General features: G+C 39.8%; 1 protein-coding gene and 1 long non-coding RNA gene across 12 annotated transcripts in view; one reads left to right on the plus strand and one right to left on the minus strand.

Moving 5' to 3' along the window:
* Window positions 1-4,772: 4,772 nt before the first annotated feature.
* The window catches only part of LOC144282367 (uncharacterized), a 48,297-nt gene continuing 27,223 nt past the window's right edge, over window positions 4,773-25,846 (minus strand). For 2 of the 3 annotated variants that reach the window (XR_013350785.1, XR_013350786.1), the window contains exons 5-7: window positions 5,863-5,975; window positions 5,429-5,640; window positions 4,773-4,975 (exon numbers count right to left, since the gene is read on the minus strand). This is a non-coding gene — a long non-coding RNA (uncharacterized LOC144282367). The remainder of the gene's footprint in view (window positions 4,976-5,428; window positions 5,641-5,862; window positions 5,976-25,846) is intronic. The other variant, XR_013350787.1, reaches the window with a different exon arrangement.
* The window catches only part of CFAP54 (cilia and flagella associated protein 54), a 291,473-nt gene continuing 290,358 nt past the window's right edge, over window positions 24,732-25,846 (plus strand). For 7 of the 9 annotated variants that reach the window (XR_013350783.1, XM_077845910.1, XM_077845903.1 and 4 more), the window contains exon 1: window positions 24,736-25,103. Coding sequence is in view for 7 of the 9 variants with exons in the window: in XM_077845910.1 (XP_077702036.1) it covers window positions 24,775-25,103 (329 nt within the window). In the remaining 2 variants the exon portion in view is untranslated. Of the gene's footprint in view, window positions 25,104-25,220; window positions 25,425-25,846 lie in introns of those variants that run through there. The other 2 variants (XR_013350784.1, XM_077845908.1) reach the window with 2 other exon arrangements.

Below are 25,846 nucleotides of genomic sequence, written 5' to 3' on the forward strand. Positions count from 1 at the left end.
AAAATAAGTACTTTTAATGCTCAGTCCCCCTTTTGGTCTTCCTTCACGAAAGATTGTGGGACTGTCTAAATCTTCTTGCGGAGGTAGGTGGTCCTTTAAGTGACTTAAGCGCCAATTTCTGTTTTGGAAAAAAATAGCTAACTGCTGTTGTTTGTAATTTATTGGGGGGAAAACGCAAATAAACAACATGTAGGGTGTCTTGAGAAGACTAATGTAGTACATAGGACAAAATCATTAAATAGATGACATGTGCTGTAAATACAGAACACCTGGCAAGCTTCTCCTATGGCACAAAACTCCTACAACACAGCCTACAGCTCATTAGCTCAAAAGATGGGCTGAATAACAGAATGGATGTGGAGGAAAGGTTGAATAATAAACATGTACCATTGATTATAGATAGGTCTTAAACCATAAATGATTCATATTTTTCAAAAATGCTGAAAACAGTCACTCAACAAAGAAACGTAATGATATTTTAGTACCTAGCTAGAGCAAGTATACTGGAATACCAGAATTACCAAAAAATGGTAACCATTCTTGTCCAGGCCAAGTACCTTTCAGTCTCTAACATCTCCCTTTCTCTGCCACTTCAAATTCCCATCAAGGGATCCTCTCTACCTTTAAAATGTATCCAGAATCCAACCACAACCTCCATCTGACTTCTATCCAACTTCCTTCCTACCACCAACCTCCCTTAATTTCCCTTTAAATGCTAAGGTCTCTTGCTACTATAAGAGCCTCCAACTGGCATCCCAGCTTCTGCTCTTGCCCATCTACAGTCTATTATTTCCTCCTCAATAGCCAAAGTAATCAATTAACACGTAATCTGATCATGTCTCCACCCTCCAGTAGCTTCCTATTCCAAGATCCTTATCAAGGTTTATAAGCCCCTGCAGGAGCTTAGCCTCTGGCTACCACTTCAACCCTCAGCCCTCTTTTCTTCCATCTTCTCACACCCAGTCAATTCCAGCCAAGCTGGTATTCCCGCCATTCCAGGAAAATGCTAAAGGTTTATCTATCTATCTATCTATCTATCTATCTATCTATCTATCTATCATTCATTCATTCATGAGAAACACAGAGAGAAAGAGAGAGAGAGGCAGAGACACAGGCAGAGGGAGAAGCAGGCTCCATGCAGGAAGCCTGATGTGGGACTTGATCCCAGGACTCCAGGGTCACACCATGGGCTGAAGGCAGACGCTCAACCACTGAGCCACCCAGGCATCCCTAAAAGTTCCTTTAATGTCTTAGGGTCTTTTCCCTTGCTCTTCCTTCTTGCTGAAATGCTCATCCCCCAGACATCCAGCTTGTTTATTTTTACCTCTTTCAGACAGGGCTTCCCTGGCCACCTGTCTAAATAGCATAACCCCCACCTGTCTTTAGTGTTGGCTTTTTGTATATCCCATCTAGAATGCAAACTCCATTGGTGATAGGCACTTTCTCCTCTGCTGTGTCTTGAGTTCCAGTTGCAGGACTCAGCACATACTATGCACTCCAATAAATAATTGTGGAATGAATGAGCTAGTCTAAGCTAAAGGGAGTTTTATCATAAGGAAATGAGTATATCTTACAGAGCCTAAAGAAAAAGATTAGAGGGCTTCAGACTCAAACTGTATCCAAAAAACCATCTCCCAGTCTGTATCTGTGTGTTTCTCTGTATATCTACTTTACTCACCTCTTTCCAGTTCAGTTTCTTTTACTCATAGCTGGTGGCAGTACCCATGCCATCTGTGCTTTGCATGGTACAGCTTCAATCACTGGTGAGTCTCACAATCCCAAGCAATGATTTTCAGGAAGAAATTGTTGGCCCAGACCTACTACTTGGACCAATCCACTGGCAAAAGTGGGGGTTATATTTTAGCATGGCTGCTGCTCAGAATGCAAAAAGTGTCCGTGAAACAAACAAAATTTATATCGATAAGTAAAATCTACTAAAAAGAGATAATAAGGTGGAACAGTATTATCTCAACAATATAGCGTCAAAAAATCTATGAAATAAAACTGTTAGAAACTATTAGAGGGGCACCTGGGTGGCTCAACGGTTGAGCGTCTGCCTTTGGCTCAGGGTGTGATCCCGGGGTTCTGGGATCGAGTCCAGAATCGGGCTCCCCGCAAGGAAGCTGCTTCTTCCTCTGCCTATGTCTCTGCTTCTCTCTCTGTGTCTCTCATGGATAAATAAATAAAATCTTAAAAAAAAAAAAAAACTATTAGAAAAGGAGAATTTGAGAAACTAGAATCATGGTGGAAAACTTTTTTTTTTTTTAAGATTTTATTTATTTATTCATGAGAGACACAGACACACACACACACAGAGGCAGAGACACAGGCAGAGGGAGAAGCAGACTCCATGCAGGGAGCCCAATGCAGGACTAGATCCCCAGTCTTCAGGATCAGGACCTGGACTGAAGGCAGCACCAAACCGCTGAGCCACCAGGGCTGCCCACACGGTGGAAAACTTTAAAACACATCTGTCTGAGAAACTGACTGATAAAGTAGACCAAAAATAAGTAAGCACTTGGAAGATTAGGACAAAACAATCCACGAACTTGAGTATATAGTATGCCCAAGCAGTCAGGCAACTACCATAAACATGCAGATGGGATAAACTTCAACAAATGTGTTCAATATGCTTTTCAGCTTCCAGATAACTTTTTGGATGAAACACCACTAAATTTAAAGCAATGTATAAAAATTTTAATCTGCCTGAGAAAAATAAAATACCTGATCTTCCATATAGTGTTTTCACAGTTTTTAGACTTTTGGAATAAAAGCTGATTTTTTGAAACAACCAATTCAGATAGACAAGCCTTAGCCTATTCAAAACGATAAAGAGAGAGAAGATTCAGAGAAGCAGTATTAAAAATCTGAAGGGGACATAGTTGCAGAGGTGGAAGAAACTTTGAAAAATTAAAGGAGAATATTAAGTACAAATTGAGAAAGAAAGCTTTGGAAAAATAAATGAAATACATACTTCAGAAGTAAAAATGTTTTAAAATTTCAAGAAGAGGTAAGGAAACTTGCATAGTTTAGTAATTGTAGAAAAAGTGGAAAGTGAGCAAAGATCTTTCTCCACCAAAAGACATTCTCCTTAGTTGACTTTACAAGTGAGTTTTTCAAATATTCAGGGAAAAAAAGATATCTTATTGAACCTTATAGAACATTGGAAAATGAAATTTCTGAATTTTGTTCTACAGGATAGAATATTCCTGATGAGACTAGGCAAATGCTGTATACACACACACACACACACACACACACCCCTATTAACCAATCTCTAACATGAAAGTATGGACAAAGATATTCCATAAATAGTCGGACACATTAAAGGTATATAAAATGACCAAGAAAGGGTTACATAAAATGAAAATGTGTTTATTTTATTTTTAAAAATATTTTATTTATTTATGAGAGACACAGAGAAAGAAAGAGGCAGAGACATAGGCAGAGAGAGAAGCAGGCTCCCTGCGGGGACCCCGACGTGGGACTCGATCCTAGGACTCCAGGATCACGCCCTGGGCCGAAAGCAGGCGCTTAACCACTGAGCCATCCAGGCATCCCTGAAAATGTCTTTTAATATTTAGGAAATATGTTATATATTATACTATATTAAAGAAATAAAACAGGGCAGCCCGAGTGGCTCAGCAGTTTAGTGCCACCTTCAGCCCAGGGCGTGATCCTGGAGACCTGGGATTGAGTCCCATGTCTGGCTCCCTGCATGGAGCCTGCTTCTCCCTCTGTCTGTGTCTCTGCCTCTCTCTCTGCCTCTGTGTTTCTCATGAATAAATAAATAAAATCTTAAAAAAGAAATAAAACAGTAAATTAAATAGAGAGGAAAGGCATTTGGATAAAATGTAAGATTCATCCTAATTTAACAACAGCAACAATAAAAAAAATCCTTTTTTTGAAGATTTTATTTATTTATTTGACAGAGAGAGAGAGAGAGCTCACAAGCAGGAGGAGGGCCAGAGGGGAGGGAGAAGCAGGCTCCCTGCTGAGCAGGGAGACCAATGCAAGGCTCCATCCCAGGACCCTGGGATCATGAGCCAAGCTGAAGGCAAATGCTTAACTGACTGAGCCACCCAGGTGCCCCACATACCTTTTAAAAGCTGGTAATAGAAGGAGGTTTCCATAACCTGATAAAAGGCTTTTTATCAAATCACTATGAAGCCTTTAATGGTTATTTAATGGTTAACTACTAATGAAATTTTATTTAAAATGAAAAGTAGGCAAAAAAGCTACCACTACTATTTTTCAACACTATTTTCAAGATCCTAGCAGATGTGCAAAAAAAAAAAAAAAAAAAGTATCTGGAGAAGGAGGAGGTAAAACTGTTTGCTAGAAATAATGCAAGAAATGAAACCAGTGAACCAATGACACAAAGAAGATTCTGTAAGATAATAAAAGACAATCCTATAAAAGCAAACATTCTGTATATGTACAAGCAATAGTCAAACAGAAAATGTCATGGAAAAGGATTGCAGCTGCACTACAACAAGAATATAAAGTATATAGAAGTAAACTTAGTAAGAAATGTTTAGGATCTGCATAAAGAAAACAACAAAGCTTTATTGAAGGTTGCAAAAGTAGACCAGAAATGCAAAGATGGGATTTCTCCCAGATATGAAAACTCAATATTGAGATGTCAATCCTCTTTAACTTAATCTCTAAATAAAATGCGCTCCCAATTAAAATCCTAATTGAATTCTTAAAAAATGCCGTTTATAATCCATCTTCTGTATATTAGTTAAGGTAATAGATAAACTCCTAAATTTTATTGGCTTATTACAACAAATGATTTATATCTTACTCTTAGTCAAGTGTAAGAGTTTGTGGTTAGGCTGACTTCCATAAGATCATTCTGGAAATCAGGCATCTTCCATTCTGTAGGTCTGTCCTCCTGTGGGGGTCCTTGGAGTCCTTGGATAGGGACAATGACCATGAAGAAGGCATCCTGCTTCCGCATCACTTTGAACTGAAGATGACATACAATGTATTTGCTTATATCCCATTGGTGAAAATTAGTCACATGGGCCTACCTAGCTATAAAGGGCTAGAGCTGAGAAATGTTCTCCCCAAGTAGGTGGCTGCTTTCTAGAAACAATACTAACTTATGAAAGATAAACATTAGTTTTTGGTGGGCAGCTGGACATCTCTGCCATAATGTGCAACAGTATAGTGCAGGAATAAGTTTTAAAAAGAATATAAAGTTAACAGATACTGAAACTTACTACAATTTTGTAGTAACAACTAAAGTAATAGGGTACTCTCTGAGAAAGACAAATGTTTCGATGAAAAAAATAGTAGAAACTGAGCTATGTATATATGGAAATTAAGTATTTAATAAGAGTATCATTTCAAAGAAGTCGGGAATAGAAAATGGCAATGGAACAATTGGCTATCTAACAAAAATAAAGTTGATCTCTACCTTATATCACACAAAAAATCTGGGTTATTAAAAGCCCAAATATGATGGGGCATCTGGGTGGTGGAGTCAGCTGAATGTGGGACTCCTGGTTTTGGCTCAGGTGGTGATTTCAGGAGTGTGACGGTGAGCCCCGAGCCTGGCTTGTGGTCAGTGTAGAGTCTGCTTGGGATCCTTTCTCCTTCTCTCTCTGTTCTCCCTCTCATGCTTTCTGTCTTTAAAATAAATAAATACATCTTAAAAAAAGAAAAAAAGAAACAAACCCAAACATGAAATACATACAAAAATATCTGGGTTATTAAAAGCTCAAACATGAAACACACACCCATACCCCATATAGGGAAAAGATCATCTTAATATGTAACGGTATGAATATAAGTTGGCATATTTTAGAAGGGAAATTCAGAAGAATCTCAAATACACTTTAAAATATTTACCTCTTCTGATCCATCCATTTCTTCTCTAGGCATTTATACTTCAGGAGTATTCAAGTATAGGCATGAAGATATTAGCATTCTTACAGCATTCTTTTTGAGTACATTGGAGCAATCTGTCCATATAACAACAAAAAATGTATTACACGACTTATAATAAATCCATACCATGGTAGTGTTTGGGCCTTGGGAAAAAAATGAAGTGGAGGAAAGAGGTCCACAATATAATCTTGGGTAAGATCATAAACTGCATGATAATAACTGACATTGGTTGGGTTCTTAGAATGTGCCAGGCTCTGTTCTAGGTGATTATGAGTATTCATTTTTTTATAATAATGCTATGACATATGTACTAATATTATTTACATTTTATTTTATTTATGTTATTTTTTAAAGATTTTATTTACTTATTCATGAGAGACACAGAGAAAGAGAGAGAGGCAGAGACACAGGCAGAGGGAGAAGCAGGCCCCACACAGGGAGTCTAACGTGGGACCCCATCCTGGGACTCCAGGATCACGCCCTGGGCCAAAGGCAGGCGCTAAACCACTGAGCCATCCAGGGATCCCCTATTATTTCCATTTTAAAGATTAGAAAATTTTGGCATTGAGATGTGTAGTAATTTACAAAAGGTTAGGGCAGACCTGGGATTTGCATTGAGGTGGTATTGCTTAAAGACCATGCTCTCAAGAGGCATGCTGACCTGGCTCTGTGCATAGTATGATATACCATTTTTGTTTCTAAAAAAGGCTTTTGTGTGTATTTGTATGTGCTTATTTGTATGTGCTTCAAGAAGTGTGAAAAGATACCCTGTAATGTAATAGTGGTTACCCCACCTAGTGGTGGTAGTTATGGAAAGTCTGTCACTCTGTATCTATAGTTGAATCTTTTTTTTTAAAATATATTTTTATTTTATTTTTTATTTTTATTTATTTATGATAGTCAGAGAGAGAGAGAGAGGCAGAGACACAGGCAGAGGGAGAAGCAGGCTCCATGCACCGGAAGCCCGACATGGGATTCGATCCCGGGTCTCCAGGATTGCGCCCTGGGCCAAAGGCAGGCGCTAAACCGCTGCGCCACCCAGGGATCCCTAGTTGAATCTTTTTTTAAAAAACATGTATTCCTTGTAATATAATAAGATCTTAGAATGAAAGTTTAAACTTGTTGACATAGGTTCAAGTATTCCAAGCTATACTACAATAATTAAGATTTAATACCCAGTGAAGTATCTTTTTTAGAAAAAAGATTTTATTTACTTACTCATGAGAGACACACAGAGAGAGGCAGAGACATAGGCTGAGAGGCTATCCCTGCAGGGAGCCTGATGCAGACTTGATCCCAGGACTTTGGGATCACAACCTGGGCTGAAGACAGACGCTCAATCACTGAGCCACCCAGGAGTCCCCCACCAGTGAAGTATCTTAATTAAAATTTTTGGGGAGCCTCGGTGGCCCAGTCAACTGAGCATCATACTCTTGATTTTGGCTCAGGTCATGATCTCAGGGTCATGCGATCCAGCCTCAGCATCAGGCTCTGTGTTCAACAGGGAGTCTGCTTGGAAGTCTCTCCCTCTCCCTGTGCTCCTCCCTGTGCTGGCACTCTCTCTCTTTCAAATAAATAAATAAATCTTTAAAAAACCCCACAACTTATTGAATGAATGGATGACCAACCTTTTTTTTAATTTTTTTTTTTTTATTTATGATAGTCACACAGAGAGAGGGGGAGAGGCAGAGACACAGGCAGAGGGAGAAGCAGGCTCCATGCACCGGGAGCCCGACGTGGGATTCGATTCCAGGTCTCCAGGATCGTGCCCTGGGCCAAAGGCAGGCGCTAAACCGCTGCGCCACCCAGGGATCCCTGAATGAATGGATGACCAACCATTTTATATCCAACTGGTGCCTACTTTGTTATTGTGCTCTCACTCAATATATACTTGTTAAGCTTACGTATATACATACACCCATTACATTGAAATGTTCTTACATATTTCCTGCCATAGTTTCCCTCTTTTTTCATCATAGTCTTAAACTTTGGCCTAAATTTTGTTTGTATTATTGACTTAAAAATTCAGTCTCTTGTAATACATCTCCTCAATAGTAGTCATCAATGCATATTAGGAATAAATATTTTCAGTAGCATGTTATGATTGTCATTCCTAATGAAGTGAGGCTAATAACATAAAACTAATCTATAAATCATCTTTGGGTTCCACGTTGTAAAATAATATTATTGAATTTTAGAGCTCATGAGCTTTCCTTTGCTTTGGGAAATCAGTTTTAATTTGAACTGATTGGAATCTAACAGTACTCTTCCCCCCCCCCCCCCCCCCCCCCCCCCCCCCGCTTTAGAGAATATTGTATTTGAAAGACAATGATTTTGCTTCCAATTAGAAGAACATCTTTTGCATTTGAGAGAAGTGTAGAGCCTCTGGAACATACTGTGACAATCCAGTGCACTTAGCAACTGAAAGAGCGTGGGCTGTGAATGTGTGGAGCCTAGTGACATTAAGAAATCCATTTGCAAAGAGGTAGTTTGAAATTTGCAGACTTCTTTTCAAGGTGTTGTGAAGAGGTGTTGAAGCTTCCAAATGATTAGAAAATGACATGAATTTCACTGCTTGTATAATATTCTGTAGCTCAAATTTTCCCTGCTCTATCTGTTCATTTATTCATTCAATCATTTGTTCATTCAACAAGTATTTGTAGAGTATCAGGCACTGTTCTAAGCACTTGGATATAATAATCAACACACCAAAACAAAAACAAAGGCAGAAAACAAAAGAAAAAAACCCAAACCCCAAATCTAACCCCAGCGTCACTATCAAATTCTATTAACTCTTCACTGATTATGGCTTTGCTTTTCAGTTCATTCAACCACAGCTTTGATTCAGACCCATGGTGATTGATCGCTATGGTTTAATGGAATCATAATTAAGGAGTTAGAGATTGATATATAATTCATTAACTTGTAAATATTTTTTAACTCTGGAGGTAGGTCCAGAGGATCAAAGGGGCTGAGAATGTTGGGAAAACATCCTTAACAACGCCCATAGGTGTTGTTTATTCCTGAACTATAGACATATGAAAAGAAGAATTCTGAGTAAGATGTTGAGGGATTCACTGATGAGCCCTGGGAAAAAGAATGTGTTGTTTCAGTGGGCTGATAATGTCATTTGGGGAACAGCGTTTGATGAACTGTGCTAGTGGTGCGTGTGTCTCTGACAGGCTAATTGAGAGTTGAGGTGAATATATGTGTTTACACAGGTAAGTACTCTGAGGCAGAAAACAAAACTTGTACTTGTTTTGATCTGTGTTTCCTGCTGAACTATCACCCTGGGGAATTGATATGTCACCTATTTCTCACCTGCAGTCGTCTCTTTATCTGTTTTTCTTCTACTTTACATGTACCTGTATTCTGTACTTTATAATGCCATTTGCTGTAGCTTATTGCTTCACAAGTTGAGTTTTTTCTCTCACCATGGATATGTCGCAGTATACTAGAGGTGATCAAAGTCACCAGGTAATTAGGGAGTGACGTCTACATTGGCCTTGGCATATTATGGCCTGCAGACCAAATCTGGCTGACTGCCTTTTTTTTTAAATAAAGTTTTATTGGAACACAGCCACACTTTTATTTACTATTGTCTGTGGCTTCTTTGGGGCTACAGTGGGAGAATTGAGTAGTGGCAACAGAGATCTAGGGCCTGAAAAGTCATAAATATTTATTATCTGGACCTAACAGAAAAGGTTTGCGAGCTATGTTCTAAGAAATTAAATTACTTGAAGATATTTGAGGAAAAGATGTTTTGAAGTTTGAGGCTTTTAAAAGTTTTGCCATACTTAAGTGTGAGCAAAATCAGCAGAATCTCACTCCTTTTGTCTATGTGTTGGTGTATGTGTATGTGTGTGTGTGTATAAAACCCAGAGAGTTAAAACAATTTTCATATGTGGTGAGAACTGGAAAAAAATGAACTTTTGTTGACAGGGAACTTGGTGATTTTAACTTTGTACTCACGATACTGTTAAAAGGATTTGTTATTGAGATGAAAATTGAAAATGTACTTCAGTGGATAAGCAGAAATCTGATATTTCTCTGGTAATTTTGCAGAGTTTTGCAAACAAGTCTTTTGAAAAAATGAGCTTGTCATCTTACTGATTGCTTTTTGTATTATCCAAACAACCAATGGCTTACATTGTAGGCACTTCACTAGTTTTAAGTCATTTAATTCTTACAACAAACATATGAGGGAATTGCTATTCCTTTCATCTCCATTTTACAGATGAAGAAATTGATGTACAGAGAGGCTAAATGCATTTTCCAGAGTCACACAACTAGCAAGTGGTTGAGCCAGGCAGTCTGATTCTGGAACCCATGTCCCTAATCACTCTCCTATACTCCCTATAACCATTCACATAGTGACCTTGACAGTGAACTTGGTGACAACACTATGGCAACTACAATGGGAGAATCAATAACAATCATCATTTGTCCATCTAAACAGCATCATATATGCATATATGTTTACTTATTATATGAGCTCAATAATTAAACCTTGACATTTAAAAAAAAGATTTTATGTATTTATTCATGAGACACACAGAGAGAGGCAGAGACATAGGTAGAGACATCCCCAAAGGGAACCTAATGTGGGACTTGATTGCAGGACCTCAGGATCATGACTTGAGCCAAAGGCAGATACTCAACCACTGAGCCAGCCAGGTGTTCCAAATACCTTAGTATTTTTTGTTTAAAAAATAAGACACCCTAGTAATAACTGCTTGAAACTACTCTTTTAGCAACACTTAAAAATAATCAAACAAATTTTGGAGGAAAAAACAACTCATTTGACTAATGAAAGGAGAGAAGTCTTGGTAAAGAGTACTATGGTGATAATAAAAATTGAATAGAAAAAAATTGCATCTTCCTTCAAGTTTATTTTATAAAGTGCAATGAAAATCAAAGCTCACATAATAGAAGAAAATTTGTGAAGCTCCTGTATAGCAAAACTGAAAAGTATTCTTTTCTGATGATGCCATCAAATAAGCAGGAGTCGTAGTGAGTAACTAGCTGGGGGAAGAGGGTGAAGGAGAATGTTCTGAGGAGCCCTGAAGCTGACAATAGCTGGGTAGGCTGAGTCTTGAGTAAAGCTGGATCTAGGAAGGAGTGTGTGAGTGCATGTGCATGTTGTGTATTGGGGAGGAGTGCTGGTGCTTATAGGAATATGAGTAGGACGTCATGAGCAATGGGCTAGTTAATGGTTCTCACAGTTTCTTGTCTATTCCCTAAAAGATTTTCCAAAACTTCTATATTCCTGAGTATTTTAAAATATGTATTGTGAATATTGTATTGGCAATAAGTCTTACAATGAGTAAGAATGTGGTTATGGTACCTTGTTTAAATTAAACAGTTGTTTCATCAAAGCCACATGGTGAGATTCTAGATATCTTTCTTTTGTCAGAAAGATAAGAAAAATGGTGAAAGGGGAGGAGGGGAGAGAACTTTGACTGCAGATGCCTTTGAAGGCATAAATATGTGGAAAATATGAAAGCTCCACTTCAGGAAATAGAGTCACTTAAAACCAGGGGTCTGGATCATCAGGAAAGACTATATATATGGAGTGACAAATTTAAAGTCAATGGAAGAGACTCATGGAACAGTATTAAGCTGTTTGAGCATGATTTGATTTCTGTTTTAAAAGATCTTTCTGGCCACTTTGTAGAATCAGTTGGAGAAAGGCCATACTGGAGACAGAAAGGCTAGTTAGGAGGTTTTGATAGAAATCTCACCAAAAGAAGATGAAAGCCTAAGCTAGGGCTGGAACTGTGGCGATGAAGAGGAAAAAACAGCCTAGAGTAGTGTCCTCCAATAGAAGTTTAATGTAAGCTGCAAACAAGAACCACATATGTAATTTTCAAGTGTCTAGAAGCCACATCAAAAAGATTTGAATTAATCTTAATTAATTTTAATATATTTTATTTAATCCAATATTTTATTTTTTATTTTTTTAAGATTTTATTTATTCATGAGAAGAGAGAAAGAGACAGAGACACAGCAGAGGGAGAAGCAGGCTCCACGCAGGGAGCCCTACATGGGGCTCGATCCCTGGTCTCTAGGATCAGGCCCTGAGCTGAAGGCAGCTCTAAACCGCTGGGCCATCTGGGCTGCCCTAATCCAATACTTTAAAAGATCGTCATTTCAAAATGCCAGCAATATAAAAATGACATATTTGTATTCTTTTCCATTATGGCGTCTTTGGTTTTTTTTTTAAAGATTTATTTTTTATTTGAGAGAGAGAGCACATATGAGTGCACATGGCAGGGAGGGGCAGAAGCAGAGGGGACAGAGATTCCATGTAGAACCCAACTCTGAGCTTGAATTCAGGACTCTGAGATCACAACCTGGGCTGGATGCTTAACTGCGACCCAGCCACTCAGCCACCCCTCTTTATGAAGTCTTTGAGATCTGCTGTGCACTTTACATTTATAGCATATCTCAATTCAGACCAGCTGCATTTCAAATCCTTATTAGCTACATGTAGCTGATGGCTGCCATATTGGACAGTGCAGTTGTAGAAATTGGGAGTGGAAGAAATTAGGACTGGAAGTAGGATCAGAGGACTCAAAGATATCATTGTTTCTTGTTTGGGTAACTACAATGGTAGCAACCAGTTGAAGGACAACTGGGACAATTTCAACCAACTCCATCAAGTCAACTTAAATGACCATACAATCTAAATGAAAATTACATGTTTGCTTGGAAGATGCAGCTTCAAAACTAGTCACCTAGCTCTTTTTTTATAAATGAATTGCCATACCAACCTTCTTCTAGTATGAATATCCTGGAGCCTCTACTAATGCTATCTATTATATACTGAAAGAAAGCAGCAGAGGTGTAGATTGGGAGAAAGATGTGTGTTTAGTTCAGATTATGTTAAAATTTAGGTACTCTGGTAGATTGAATTATTGTTCAAAATATTTACTGTTCCTCTCTGTAGAAGGATTATGCTTGTTGGGACCACTGAGAACAGCCTTGACCATTTGAGTTGTTTTAGAAAATAAAATGTAAGGGGAGGTGAGACTTGCAGTGTCCCAGATATGACTTGCTCCTTTAGCCTTAGTCCCAGAGTGAAGATAGTGCATGGAGCAGAGCTCCAGCTGATCCACATTATTCACACATGTGAATGAGGAATGAAACTTTGTTCTTCTATACTATGGAGACGTATGATTGCTTTTTTACCTTAGCATAAGTTAGTCTAAAGAGAGTGATGTAGTGTTTTGTACCAGCATTTGGGTGTTGTAAGAAAAACTTAAAATGTGTAGCATTCACTTCAGAGCCAAAGACTGGGCAGCAAGGAAACTGTTATTGGAGCCTAGAAAGATGGCGACTCATGTTATTTAATGATGAGATAGTTAATAAAACTGTTATTTGCTGTAACTTGGTAGCATGAAATATACTGAATAAACTTGGGGTTTTAGGCAAAGGATTTGGAAACAAAAGGCATATGTTGGTTGCTACTGATTGTATTTGCCAACATATTATAGGAAAGATATGAACTCAGAAAAGAATTGGCTGGTTTTCAAGCAGGAGGAATGAAACAGTCCCAAAACTCTACGACTTTGCAGGGTTGAATTTTTATCTCAATCTGGTAAGAGATACAACTAAAGGAATTAAATATGCAGCCTCCTGACAAGAACAAAATTAAAAGTATAGTCATCATACTTTTTGTATTTCTTGCCATGAATTATGGTAAGAAGGTTTGGAAATCATTAGCCTACGGTTTATGACCAATCCCAAAAGTCAGATAAAATTTCAGCTTTTCTTTGAACAGTATATTATATGATAGACCTGATATCAAGAAAGACCTCCTCATGGTGCTCTTCCAATCTCTGCTCTTCTTAAGCTTTTCCTTGGGGGAGCCAGTTTTTGGGTCACTATGTATCTTTGCATATTTCCTTTTACTTCCTGCTTTGTAGTAAGCTTGGAATCATAGTGTTTGGATTTGTGTGTAATGAAGAAAGTTGGTGGTAGGGGAATGGTAAGGAGAGATAAGAGTGGTAGGACATGGAGTTAAGGAAAATATGCCTATTTTAATGGTCCATGTGGACCCTAAGTCTTAAAAATGCCCGAATGTATCAAAAACTTCTGCCTCTTTTTTGATTTAGTAAATGAAGCAAATAGTACATAGTCCAAGAATGTGCTTCTAGATAAGTCCCCTCAAGTGATATAGTTATGGAAATTCTGTGTAATTCGTGCATATGGAATTTCTATTTTTAATTTGTAGTTTTGTTATTGTGTACATGTATCTTTATGCTTTAGTTAAAGAGTATTAGTTTTTTACAATGAAAATAATACATATTCACTGTGGAAAGGTTGGAATGTACAGAAAAGTATACAGAACAAAGATTCTTGCAATTCTATCTTTCTAGGAAAACAAACTATTAATAGTTTTACTTTCACATTTTTATTTTATTTTTTTATTTTTATTTATTTATGATAGTCACAGAGAGAGAGAGAAAGAGGCAGAGACACAGGCAGAGGGAGAAGCAGGCTCCATGCACTGGGAGCACGATGTGGGATTCGATCCTGGGTCTCCAGGATCGCGCCCTGGGCCAAAGGCAGGCGCCAAACCGCTGCGCCACCCAGGGATCCCTACTTTCACATTTTTAAAAAGATTTATTTATTTATTTGAGAGAGCGAGCGAGCAGGGGGAGGAGCATAGGGAGAGGGAGAAAGCGAATCAAGCAGACTGCTTTATACTTACTGTAAATGATTATCTATGCTGATTTCAAGACATGAAATTTCTTTTTTTTAAATTTTTATTTATTTATGATAGTGAGAGAGAGAGAGAGAGAGAGAGAGGCAGAGGGAGAGCAGGCTACATGCACCGGGAGCCCGACGTGGGATTCGATCCCGAGTCTCCAGGATCGCGCCCTGGGCCAAACGCAGGCGCTAAACTGCTGCGCCACCCAGGGATCCCCAGACATGAAATTTCTAAGACATATGGCTTATTATAGCTTTGGCTACTCCTACAACGACTGGTCCTTAAACAAAATGGGAGTTTATTTTTTATCTCACATAATAATCTGGGTGTGGGTGGTCCAGGACTAGTATTGTAGCTTCACAGGGTTGGGCATCCAGGCTCTTTCCATGTTGCTGTTCTGCTTTCCTTAGAGTATTGCTAACATTGGCATTCAAGAGAATTTGTATTTTGGATATACTGTATGCACTGCCTTGGATTTCTTTGTCTTCACTCAATTACTGGGCCCTCAACCATTTGCTTCATTCCAGCAGCTGCTGTGGCGACTGACTCCATGCGGCCTGCTTGGTTCCACCACCTGAAGCTACCATATGGAGTTTCTGGCTCCTTCCATCACTTTTGAAGTAGGATGAAACACTATATCACAAGGTACAAAATTCAGCATCCCCAGTAGCTGCCTATGGTGCCAGGGATCCAACCTGGGAGCATGGAAATGAGTCTTGACCAATGGGGTACAGAGGATGGGAAGAAAACAGCGGGGACCTTTTCTCTCCACCTCCCCTTCTTATAGAGTATTCCAAGATATGAAACATTAAAAAGTTATATAGCCTGTTGGGAGCTATCCCACATGGCTGAGCAAATGGCTATGTGTTTCATGATTCATTGGCCAGCATTGTATTTCCTTTCCATCTGTCCTCATCTTAGTCTTTTTGGGCTGCTATAACAAAAATACCATAATTTGGGTATATTACACAGCAGAACTTTATTTTTTTGGTTCTAGAGCTTAGAAGTCTGATCAAATCACTGGAAGATTCAATGTCTGGTGAGAGTCCATTTCTTGCTTCATAGATGGTAGGCTTCTTGCTGTGTCCTCGCATAGCAGATGGGTAGAGAGAGGTCTCTGGGGTCTCTTTTATACAAGCACTAATGCCATTCACAAGGGCTTCATTCTCAGGACCTCATCAATTGCCAAAGTCCCCACCTCCAAATACCATCACATTAGATTTTGGGATTTGACATATGAACTTTTTCAGTGGTAGGGTGGCCACAAACATTTGGTCTACAGCATTCTACTTCTACCCCCCCCCCCCCAAATTCATGTTCTTATCATATGCAAAATACATTCATTTCTTTCCAATAGTCCCCTCAAATCTTAACCTGTTCTGCACCAACTTTAAAGCCTACGTGTAAAGTCTCATCTAAATATCATCTACATCAGATATGAGTGAAACTTGAAGTAAGATTTCTCCTGAGGCAAATTCCTGTCTTGCTGTGAACCTGTGAAACCAAACATGTAATGTGCTTCCAAAATACAATGGTGGGGAAGGCACAGGATAGACATTTTCTTTCCAAAAGGGAGAAATAGGCAAGAAGATAGGAGTGACAGGTTCTAAGTAAGTCCAGAAGCCTAATGAGGCCAATAACGTTAAGCCTTAAAGCTGAAGAATAATCCTTTTTAGCTTGAGGCTCTGTCTTTCAAGCCCACTGAGGTAGCAATGTTGCCCCCATAGCTCAGTGGTGCAGCCCTACAGGGGCTCTCTCAAGGTGGTTCTCCGCCCTAGGCTGGAGTCTTCAGGAATGGGGACCTGAAACTTATGTAGAGGCATCTATATGCCCCGGGCCTGTGCATTCTGTGCACTGGCAGAGATCACCAGTGTTTGCTGCTTGCTCTTCTGGAGGGGAGGCCACTGAAGCCTGATGGAGCTGCCCTTGGGGCTGTCAAGGATCTTGTGATGTGATGGGTGCTGGGTACCACTCTGTCCCCCAGCCCTTGCAACCTGGGTCTGTGATAGTAGTAGTGCCAGCCCAGCTGGTTTCTGAATTGCCTTTGAGGTCATTCTTTTTTTTTTTTTTTAATATTTTATTTATTTATTTATTCATGAGACACACACACACACATACACACACACACACACAGAGGCAGAGACACAGGCAGAGGGAGAAGCATGCTCCATGCAAGGAGCCCAATGTGGGACTTGATCTTGGGCCTCCAGGATCAGGCCCTGGGCTGAAGGCAGCACTAAACCGCTGAGCCACCAGGGCTGCCTGAGGTCATTCTTTTCTTGTCTCAATTACTAGCTCCTGGCCATTGTTGAGATGGCTGATTTGTACTAATCTTATCAAATGGTCACTCAGCCACACTCTTAGTGTTCTCTTCCAAATAGCATTCTCAATTTTTACAATATGAATAGGCTGAGAATTTTCCGAATCTTTAAATTCTGTTTCTTTTTTGCTTGACAATTCCATCCTGAAGTCATTTCTCTCCTCTCACATTTTATTATAAGCAGTCAGGAGGAGCCAAGCTGCACCTTCAACACTTTGCTTAGAAATAGCTTCAGTTAAATATCCAATTTCATCATTCACAAGTTTTATCTTCCACAAAACAGCAGAATGTGAACGCAATTCATCCAGGTTCTTTGCCATTTTATAACAAGATGGCCGTTCCTCCATTGTCCAATAACATGTTCCTTATTTGCATCTCAGGCCTCATCAAAATGGCCTCTACCATCAGTATTTCTATCAAAAGTCTGTTCAGGATTACTTAGGTATTCTCTAAGAAGACCGAGGCTTTCTCTGTAGCTATCCTCTTCCTTCCTAGGTGCTCAGTAGAATTTCTCTTAGGCGCCCGTTCACAGCAACATAGACTTTTCTAGCGTGCACCTTGAAAGTCTTCCAGCCTTTACCCATCCCTCAGATCCAAAGTCACTTTGACAGTTTAGGGTATTCATTCTCCAGTGACATGTCTTAGTACCAATATTTGTATTAGGATTCTCCAGAAAAACAGGACCAATAAGATATATATATATATATTTACATAAGGTATTAATACACATGGTTATGGAGGCTAAGGTGTTCCATGCTCTGCCATCTGCAAATGAGAGAACTAGGAAAGCCAGAGGTATAGTTCAATTGAAGTCCAAAGGACTGAGAACTAGAGTTGTCAGTGGTTTAAATTCCAGCCCAAGACCAAAAAGCTCAAGAACCAGGAAAGCTGATGTCTAAGTCAGAAGAAAATGGATGTGCCAGCTCCGACAGAGAGAGCAAATTCACCTTTTCTTTGTGTTCTTGTTTTATTTGGATCTTCAGTGACTGATGGTACCCACCCACATTGGTGAGATGATCTTCTTTACTCAGTCTATCAAATATTTTCCAGGAACACCCTCACAGACACACCAGAAATAATATTTTGCTGGCTATCCAGGCAGATATTGGCCTAGTCAAGTGGACACATAAAATTAATCATTGCAGTCCCTGTCTGGCTTCCCATTTCCCTCTTTCTTGCCTCAGGGAATTGCACTACCAAACAAAGCAGTAACACTTAAGCTTTTGCCTCAAACTCTTGTTTTCCAGAAAACCTAGGTTAACACAGAGGAGTGAGCTATAAAAAGTGGACCCTCAGGATGGGATTTTAGAGCTGAATTGCCCACTGTCTGAAAGCAATAGGGAGCCAATTGCAGTGGTAGGTGGTGTGGTAATAATCCCTGGCATGCAGTGATTTCACCCATAGTTTAATTGTGATGAGATGCAGATACAACAAGGTTTGGGGAGATCAAATAGCTATTGTGCTTAGTCAGTATGGGGGCAATATTAATTAAAGGAATTGTGATGTGGCTTCTTTTGTAAGCATTGACAGTCTTGCAAAAAATTTTTGTACACACACCACACACACAGACTTTCTCTCTCTTTCTAGTTTTAGGGCAATTATTTGACAACTTAAGTCATGCTCTGAAAGTCAGAGTGGCTTTGTTACAGCTCGGGGCAACTGTAGGTAGACTTTGCTCAAAATCAGGCCAAGGATCTGATCATATAGCAAAGATTCCAAGAAAAGAATGGGGCCAGAGACTTGAAATGAAGATGTTTAGGTAGACAAGGCTAAGAATTTTGAGCTCCTAGATTACTCTGAGCCTTCCAGGCGGGTAGAAATAGCCTCTAACCATTTGTCACAGCAAAACAGTCTCTGCTTGCCTGGGGGAACATACAATAATCTAATCTGAAGCAGGTGCCTTTCAAGATGATTCTTGTTTTCTTCAAGATATGCCCCAACACCCTCCATTACCTACCTGGCTAAAAACCAAAGTCAGGTTTCAGCACAGCCTGAACAGGAAAATACAAGCTCTGGGAAGAAACAGCCCACATGCCAGAGGAATTGCAGGATCTGGCTAATAGGTGTTAGCTGAAACTGGGCAAATGTGTATAGGAGTGTATCTTGAGTACGTTAGACCAGGAGGACAGAACACAAAGCTAAATAGAGTAGAATTCATTAATATGGGGGTACTTAGCCGTGATTCAGGATTCCTAATAATTTAACAGGATGGCTTTTTGAAGTGTGGACCTGATAATGTTCTTTAGCAAATGAAGTAGATGGCAAAACCTCCTTGGTATAATATTGAAGAAAGGACCAGAAGGCTTAGAAAGGTGGGAATCTTAGAATACACTTATTATGTACGTCCTGAGAACCCACCGGTTGGCTATGTTCCCTGGGATGGTCAGGGAATGTTCGCTTCCCTGAGAATGTAGAGAATGCAGTGATAACGGGAGCACCAGGATCTTTGGAGAAGCTTGATACAGTTTCTGTCTTCTGTGGGCCAGAGTTGACAGTAGAGCATCCTGCTAAGGAGTTTAGCTTCATAATATTAGTCAAGACATTGCAATTCCAGAATGGCAAAAGCCAGGTAGTAGCAGCTAACAGAGGCTACTGATGTAATTACTATAATGGACAGGCAGACAAGAGTGACAACCAAGGTACCTTTACCTATAGGGGTGTCTGGTGTTGGCTAACTGACCATGGTTTTATAAGGCAAGATGGATGAGGAGGCAACGAAAATGTCGCTCAATGTGTGTAACCAGAAAATTCAAGACAGACTAGGCAAAAATATGATATTAATTGCTGTGATGGAAATTATGGGCCCTCACTACCCTCGAAGAGGAGATTTAATATTTAGCAGAGCCCTAATCCTGGATCCCTAACCTGTGGCACTAGAGTTGTTATGGGTGGAAGGGCCAGGCAGGAGTATCTGAAAACTGTTCACACCAAAGTGTTAAGTTGGAAGCAATAGTGCACCCCAGAGGAATTGCAGATACTTGTTCAAGCACAAAAGACTTGGAAGCTTCAGGGATATTACCACCTAGAACTGTGTACCACATGGGAAGATTTTGGGTTTTAGAAACAGATATCCCCATCTATCCTGGGTAATGTTGCTGTTCTCTTTGCTATATGTCCTGACTACACACTGACTTCCTTTGGGAGCCTGTGATAAGTAAACCTGTTTAATTCACCCAAGCAGTATCTTTATCTGAAGTATCTTTATCTGAACCTGCTGTTGATATTTATCGACGTAGTGCTCACACAGTAGGCTATATATTACAAATATATTTTTCCAGTGTGTGGCTTTTCTACTTTAGGCTGTGCTATCTTTCACCCTTCCAAAAATTTATAATATATTCAAGTTCATTAGTATTTTTCTTTCTTTTACTTCCTTTTACTTTTACTTTTGTACTTTTTAGGAAAGTCTTTACTTCAAGACCATAAATACATTACATGTTAGAATAATGGATACAGGGGTGCCTGGGTGGCTCAGTTGGTTAAGCATCTGCCTTCAGCTTAGGTCATGATCCTGGGGTGCTAGAATCGAGCCCCACATCTGGTTCCCTGCTCAGCCGGGAATCTCCTTCTCCCTCTGCCCTTACCCCTGCTCATGCTATCTTTTGCTATTTCTCTCTCTCAAATAAATAAATAAATAAAATCCTAAGGGAAAAAAAATAATAAATGCATGTTAGAATTTCTTCTACTATTTTTACAACTATTTTGTATATATTACATACATACTATATTCATAATTATTATATCAATTACATGTTACTCTGTGACTCGACTCTTCTTTTACTATATTGATTAAAATTTAGTTTCCTATGGATTCTCCTTCAATGTCTATCTGTGGTTTTAGTTTGGCTCCTTCTGTCTCATGATTGACAGTATATAATCATTGTGATGATTTGTGTACCTGAGATCAGATGTAACCTTCTTGACTCCAATCCATCTTTTATTCTGCTATCATTGTTTCCCTTCTAAAACACGAAAAATACAGGCTGGATTGTATTCTTTTCTGTTTAGGAACTTCTGGTAGTTCCAAGTGAGTAATTATCTCAGCAAACATTTATATAGCCTTTACTATATGCCAGGCGCTGTTTTATGGGTTTTACACATATTAATTCCTTTAATTCTAAACAAAACAAAACTGAGTTAAGTAGTAGTATTATTTTGCTCCATCTTACAGATGAGGAAACCACAACACAGTGAAGTTAAGCAACGTGGAAGGAGTGGGAATTCAAACCATGTTTGCTGGCTCCAGAATTTGGGTTTTTAATCTTTACTGTTTTTAATTACACTATTTTTCCACGGATTCCCACTGAATACATAACTAAATCAAAATTTCTTAGCACATCTTCCAACTACGCCTTATATTTGATCATGCTTCTCTTTCTGCTTCACCTTTTGCCCCTGGATCTACTATAGTCTTTGGTTCACCACACTAGACAGATGATTTATGGAACTCACCATGTATGTTTATAACTTTGTTCCTAACTCAGGCTTTTCTCTCAATCAGTGATATCCTTTTAAATGTTGTCTTATTTTTTTTCCCATTCATTCATTCCAACAAAGATTTATGAAGCCATACTACTCTGTACCAGGTTCCAGGCTCTGGTGCTGGGTTATCACAGTAAATAGGCAAATCCCTGTTGCAAGGGGCTTTCTATTAATGAGGAGCAGAGACAGCCTAGCGCTAAAATATAACCTCCAGAATCGTCTGTTCTTTCTCCAGTTCCAAACTTCATCTTTGGACTCCTACAGTGTTTAAAAAATCTTTATTATGGCACATTTCACAGCATACCTTTTTTTTTTTTTATTGTGGTTAGTTGTGTGTCATCTGCTTCTTATGAGGAATGTGTGGGTTCACCTATGCATTGTACGACATGCTAAAGAAATTGTTGTGTTTGACTAAATGAAAGGATGGAGAAGTTTTTTAAAAAGTTTAAATATTAGGTGGTGAGGTAGGAAAAGGAGATCTTTGGAGGCTTTTTTTTTTTTTTAAAGATCATATATAGGTACATGTTTGGGACAGCCCAAATGATTAACTACTAAATTAGGAATAGAAAGAGTACTAACCTTATTTATTCCTTCTCTAACAGTAACTTTAGATGAGAAAGACTTTTGAATGAGCACAAAGGATCCTTGCAGCCTGCAGAGACGCTAATTATAAGGAAACAGCAATTTACATTATTTATAAGGAAGCTATTTGCATTATTTAGCCCTTCCAGACACAATAGTTGCCGGGTTCCATTCTTTCACTACAGTGGAAAGAATAAAGTGAAGTGACAAGGGAGTAGAAAAGATATTCTAATAGCTTCATCTCATTACAAGAAAGATAATACTTTGAAAAATGTAAAAAAAGTGCTTCAAATATAAACTGAACAAAATGGAAACTTCCATCTTAGCACGATGATGATTCAGAGTACAGCAGCCATTTAAATATTCAGACAAGCTTTTAAAAACTACTGCAAGTGAAGCATTGTCAACTGTGTATTTGCAAGGAAGAAAATGACTAAGATGCAATGCTATGACTAAGATACATAATTCAAGTATCTGAATTTAATAAGTCACTTTTTCTTTTACTGGTGATATTGAAATGTAAGTGCCTGCACACTTAGTAAGATTGTGAGAATAGACAGATCGAGAGGGGAAAGAACCCCCACTTCATGTGTTTTATTTTTCTTTGCCTTCCTCCTCTATGACCACTTTAATTTTATCCTGCAGTTTCACATTCATCGATATAATAGGTAGAACTCAGTGGCAAATTACATCAGCTTTTGATCCGAAATAGACCAGTCCGTTATGTGAGAAAAAGGAGAAGATGAGAACAGAAAGAATTTATCAAGCTCATTTTTTCAAAAAGAAGATCTATTAATACTTTTTGTAAATGCCCCAAGAATGAATTACTTCTTTAGGCCTAAAATCCTTTTTTTTTTTTTTTAATTTTTATTTATTCATGATAGGCACACAGTGAGAGAGAGAGAGGCAGAGACACAGGCAGAGGGAGAAGCAGGCTCCATGCACCGGGAGCCTGACATGGGATTCGATCCCGGATCTCCAGGATCGCGCCCTGGGCCAAAGGCAGGCGCCAAACCGCTGCGCCACCCAGGGATCCCTAGGCCTAAAATCTTAAAGGCCTAAACATTTTTACTGCTCACTTAGAGACAAGATAAAATCTTAAATAATGATTTTAACATTTTTACTGCTCACTTAGAGACAAGATAAAATCTTAAATAATGATTTCTATATCCTGACTGGAGAATTGAACTCCTACAGTGAAGTGTCTTGACAAGAAAGGTTCTTGGGTCACAATTACCTGTTCTGAAGAACAAAATCATCATCATTTTCCTTCAAAGAATATTAGAGTACAGTGCACATGACATATTAGGCCAGCCTCATAAATTAGCACAGGCCCACAGAGCCTGCAAGAAATTAGGTCAGACCTGAAAGAAATCAGGCTGTGGTCCAATAAGCTTCTTAATCTTAAGTGGAAAATTGGGCTCACAGGGTGTTAGGGTCACTATCTTTATTTATTCTTATGTGTGACAGAACCAGTAACACTTTTCAGTGTTAAAAATCTATTTTTCTAAGACATCAAACATTTGTTTCTTCTCTTAATTTTTGGCATTGCCTAATTTATAAAGCAAGCAGGTTCTCTATGAGTTAAAACTTATACCTTAAGTAAGTAAATGAACTTATTGTTGCCCATAATACGCAGGGAAAGAAGAACTTCCCTTGTCCTCACATATTTTCCTTAGGGCATACAGTTTTCCCAATCAGAAGACCTAAAATCAGTTTAAAACGCTAAAGTATTTTGAGAGTTAACACTTGAAGCCGCAAGTATGCATTAATATCCGGCAGTTAATTTCAAGTGAAATGCTTATTTAGAATACAGTGATAATTAGAGTAAGGGGAAACATAAATGAAGAACTATAATGTAACCTTATTAGGCACAGACATCATTTCCACAGTTACAGACCTCAAGGTACAAAAAGAGGGAAGAGAATGGATCATTTGCATGCACTTGATTTTATTTGTTTACTCATGAGAGACACACAGAAAGAGGCAGAGACACAGGCAGAGGGAGAAGCAGGCTCCTCCATGGGGAACCCGACGCGGGACTCGATTCCAGGACCCCGGGATCACGACCTGAGCTGAAGACAGATGCTCAACCACTGAGCCACCCAGGCGTCCCACGAACTTGATTCTTAAATTGTCAGATATTTTCCTAATTTTGATTTTATTGATAAGGTTAGGTTTTTTTTTTTTTTTTGGATGGCCAGTGAAGCTTATTCATTTTGAGCCCAGGCTTTGGAGTCCGAAGGCTGGGGGATCTGGTCCCCGACACTACGGTTTACTCTGACTTTGATGCGTGAACTTTGGTGTATTAAATTGGGAAATGGAGCTACTCCTAATACCCTACGTGATAAAGCTGTTATCACGATTAAATGAGATCAATGAGATTATGTGACAAACGCTTAGAACAACGCCTGGCACATGTTAATAATCGTTATCGTCATTAAGTGGTCGAAATGGAAAACGAGTATAGTCTGAATTTGCTATTGTAAGTTTTTGGCTCTACTATCCGCGGGCTCTCTGCGCACAATCTTCTCTCTTCTCTCCTACCGCGGGGGGCCAGTGAGCAAGAGGGCAAAAGAAAAAAAAAAAGAAAGAAAGAAAGAAAAAAAGCCCCCAGGAGCGTCGTTCCTTTCTGGACCGGGCTCTCTCTTCCTTCGCCCTCCAGGGGTCGCTGTGTTTTCCCGAAAGCGCGCGGGAGGCCCGGTTGCCGCGAGACCGTCGCCAGGCAACCGCGTGTACACACACTTCGGCCGGCCGGGGTCCCGCCAACATGGCGGCGCTCGGCGCCTCCGCGACCTCTCCCTTCAACCACTCTCCCACTTCCCTGTCCCCGCCGGGACCGCCGCCGACCCCTCCCCCGACCTCGAACGCCCTCTCCGAGTCGCCCGCGGAGTCCAAGGAGAGCTCCCCGAGCCCAGTGCCTCGCTCCGCCTGCCTCGAGAGCTCTCTGCCCCTCGCCGTGTTTTATGGGCCCCTGGACGCTAAAAACCCGCTGCTGGCCTCCTGCGAGAGGGAAATCCGGGAATTACTAGGCTTTATGAGGAGAAAGAAGGCGTTGGCGACAACGGAGGAGCAGAAGCACGAGTTCCACCGGCACTGGTAAGCGGAGGCAGGGCGCGGGCGCCGGGCGCCGGCCGGAGAAGGGCGGCTCGTGGGAGATGCCCTGGAGGCTGCGCCCGCGGGGCCGCAGCCAGGTCAGCGCGGAGGCCCTGGAGACGACCACGACGATTCGGAAGTGGAGGCTCGTTGCGAGGACAGTCCTTAACCCCTGGTCAGGGTTATACCTTGGCTTCCTGCCCGGGTCAAACTCAAAACCTACCCAGAAGCGTTCTCCTAACTCACCGTTCCCCGGAGTGCCCCGCAGTCCCTCCCACTTGCCAAGAAAATGTGTGACGCACTCAGGGCCTCACTTGCCACGTGGTGGGTACAGTTTTGTGTGTGAAGCAAAAGGCATGACTTTGAGGTAGCTTCGGTTTTTGAAAAAGTTCTTGATGCCGCGAAGTATGTGATTCTGTGAACGTGCACGTGAATTCCGTTTTGTATTGCTGTGAGGACCACAATGATTTTTTTTTTTTTTTACTGATTTTTGTAACTCATTTTGCACATGTGTTTGCCTTTTGGGGGGCTTTCTATCCCCATGTTATCACCGAACGTCAAATGACTTATTTTTAAAGGATCTTTCTTGATTATGTTACCATCTTTCTTTCCCAGTCAAAATACCTTGCAAACCGAACAGTTACCAATGTAGACAAATGTCAAAGAATACCAGCTGAAGTAATTTCCACTTTTATTTTTTAATTGTTTTTAAGATTTTATTTATTTATGCGTGAGAGACACAGAGA

This window comes from Canis aureus, chromosome 13 (genome assembly GCF_053574225.1).
Source record: "Canis aureus isolate CA01 chromosome 13, VMU_Caureus_v.1.0, whole genome shotgun sequence".
NCBI classification, from domain to species: Eukaryota; Metazoa; Chordata; class Mammalia; order Carnivora; family Canidae; genus Canis; species Canis aureus.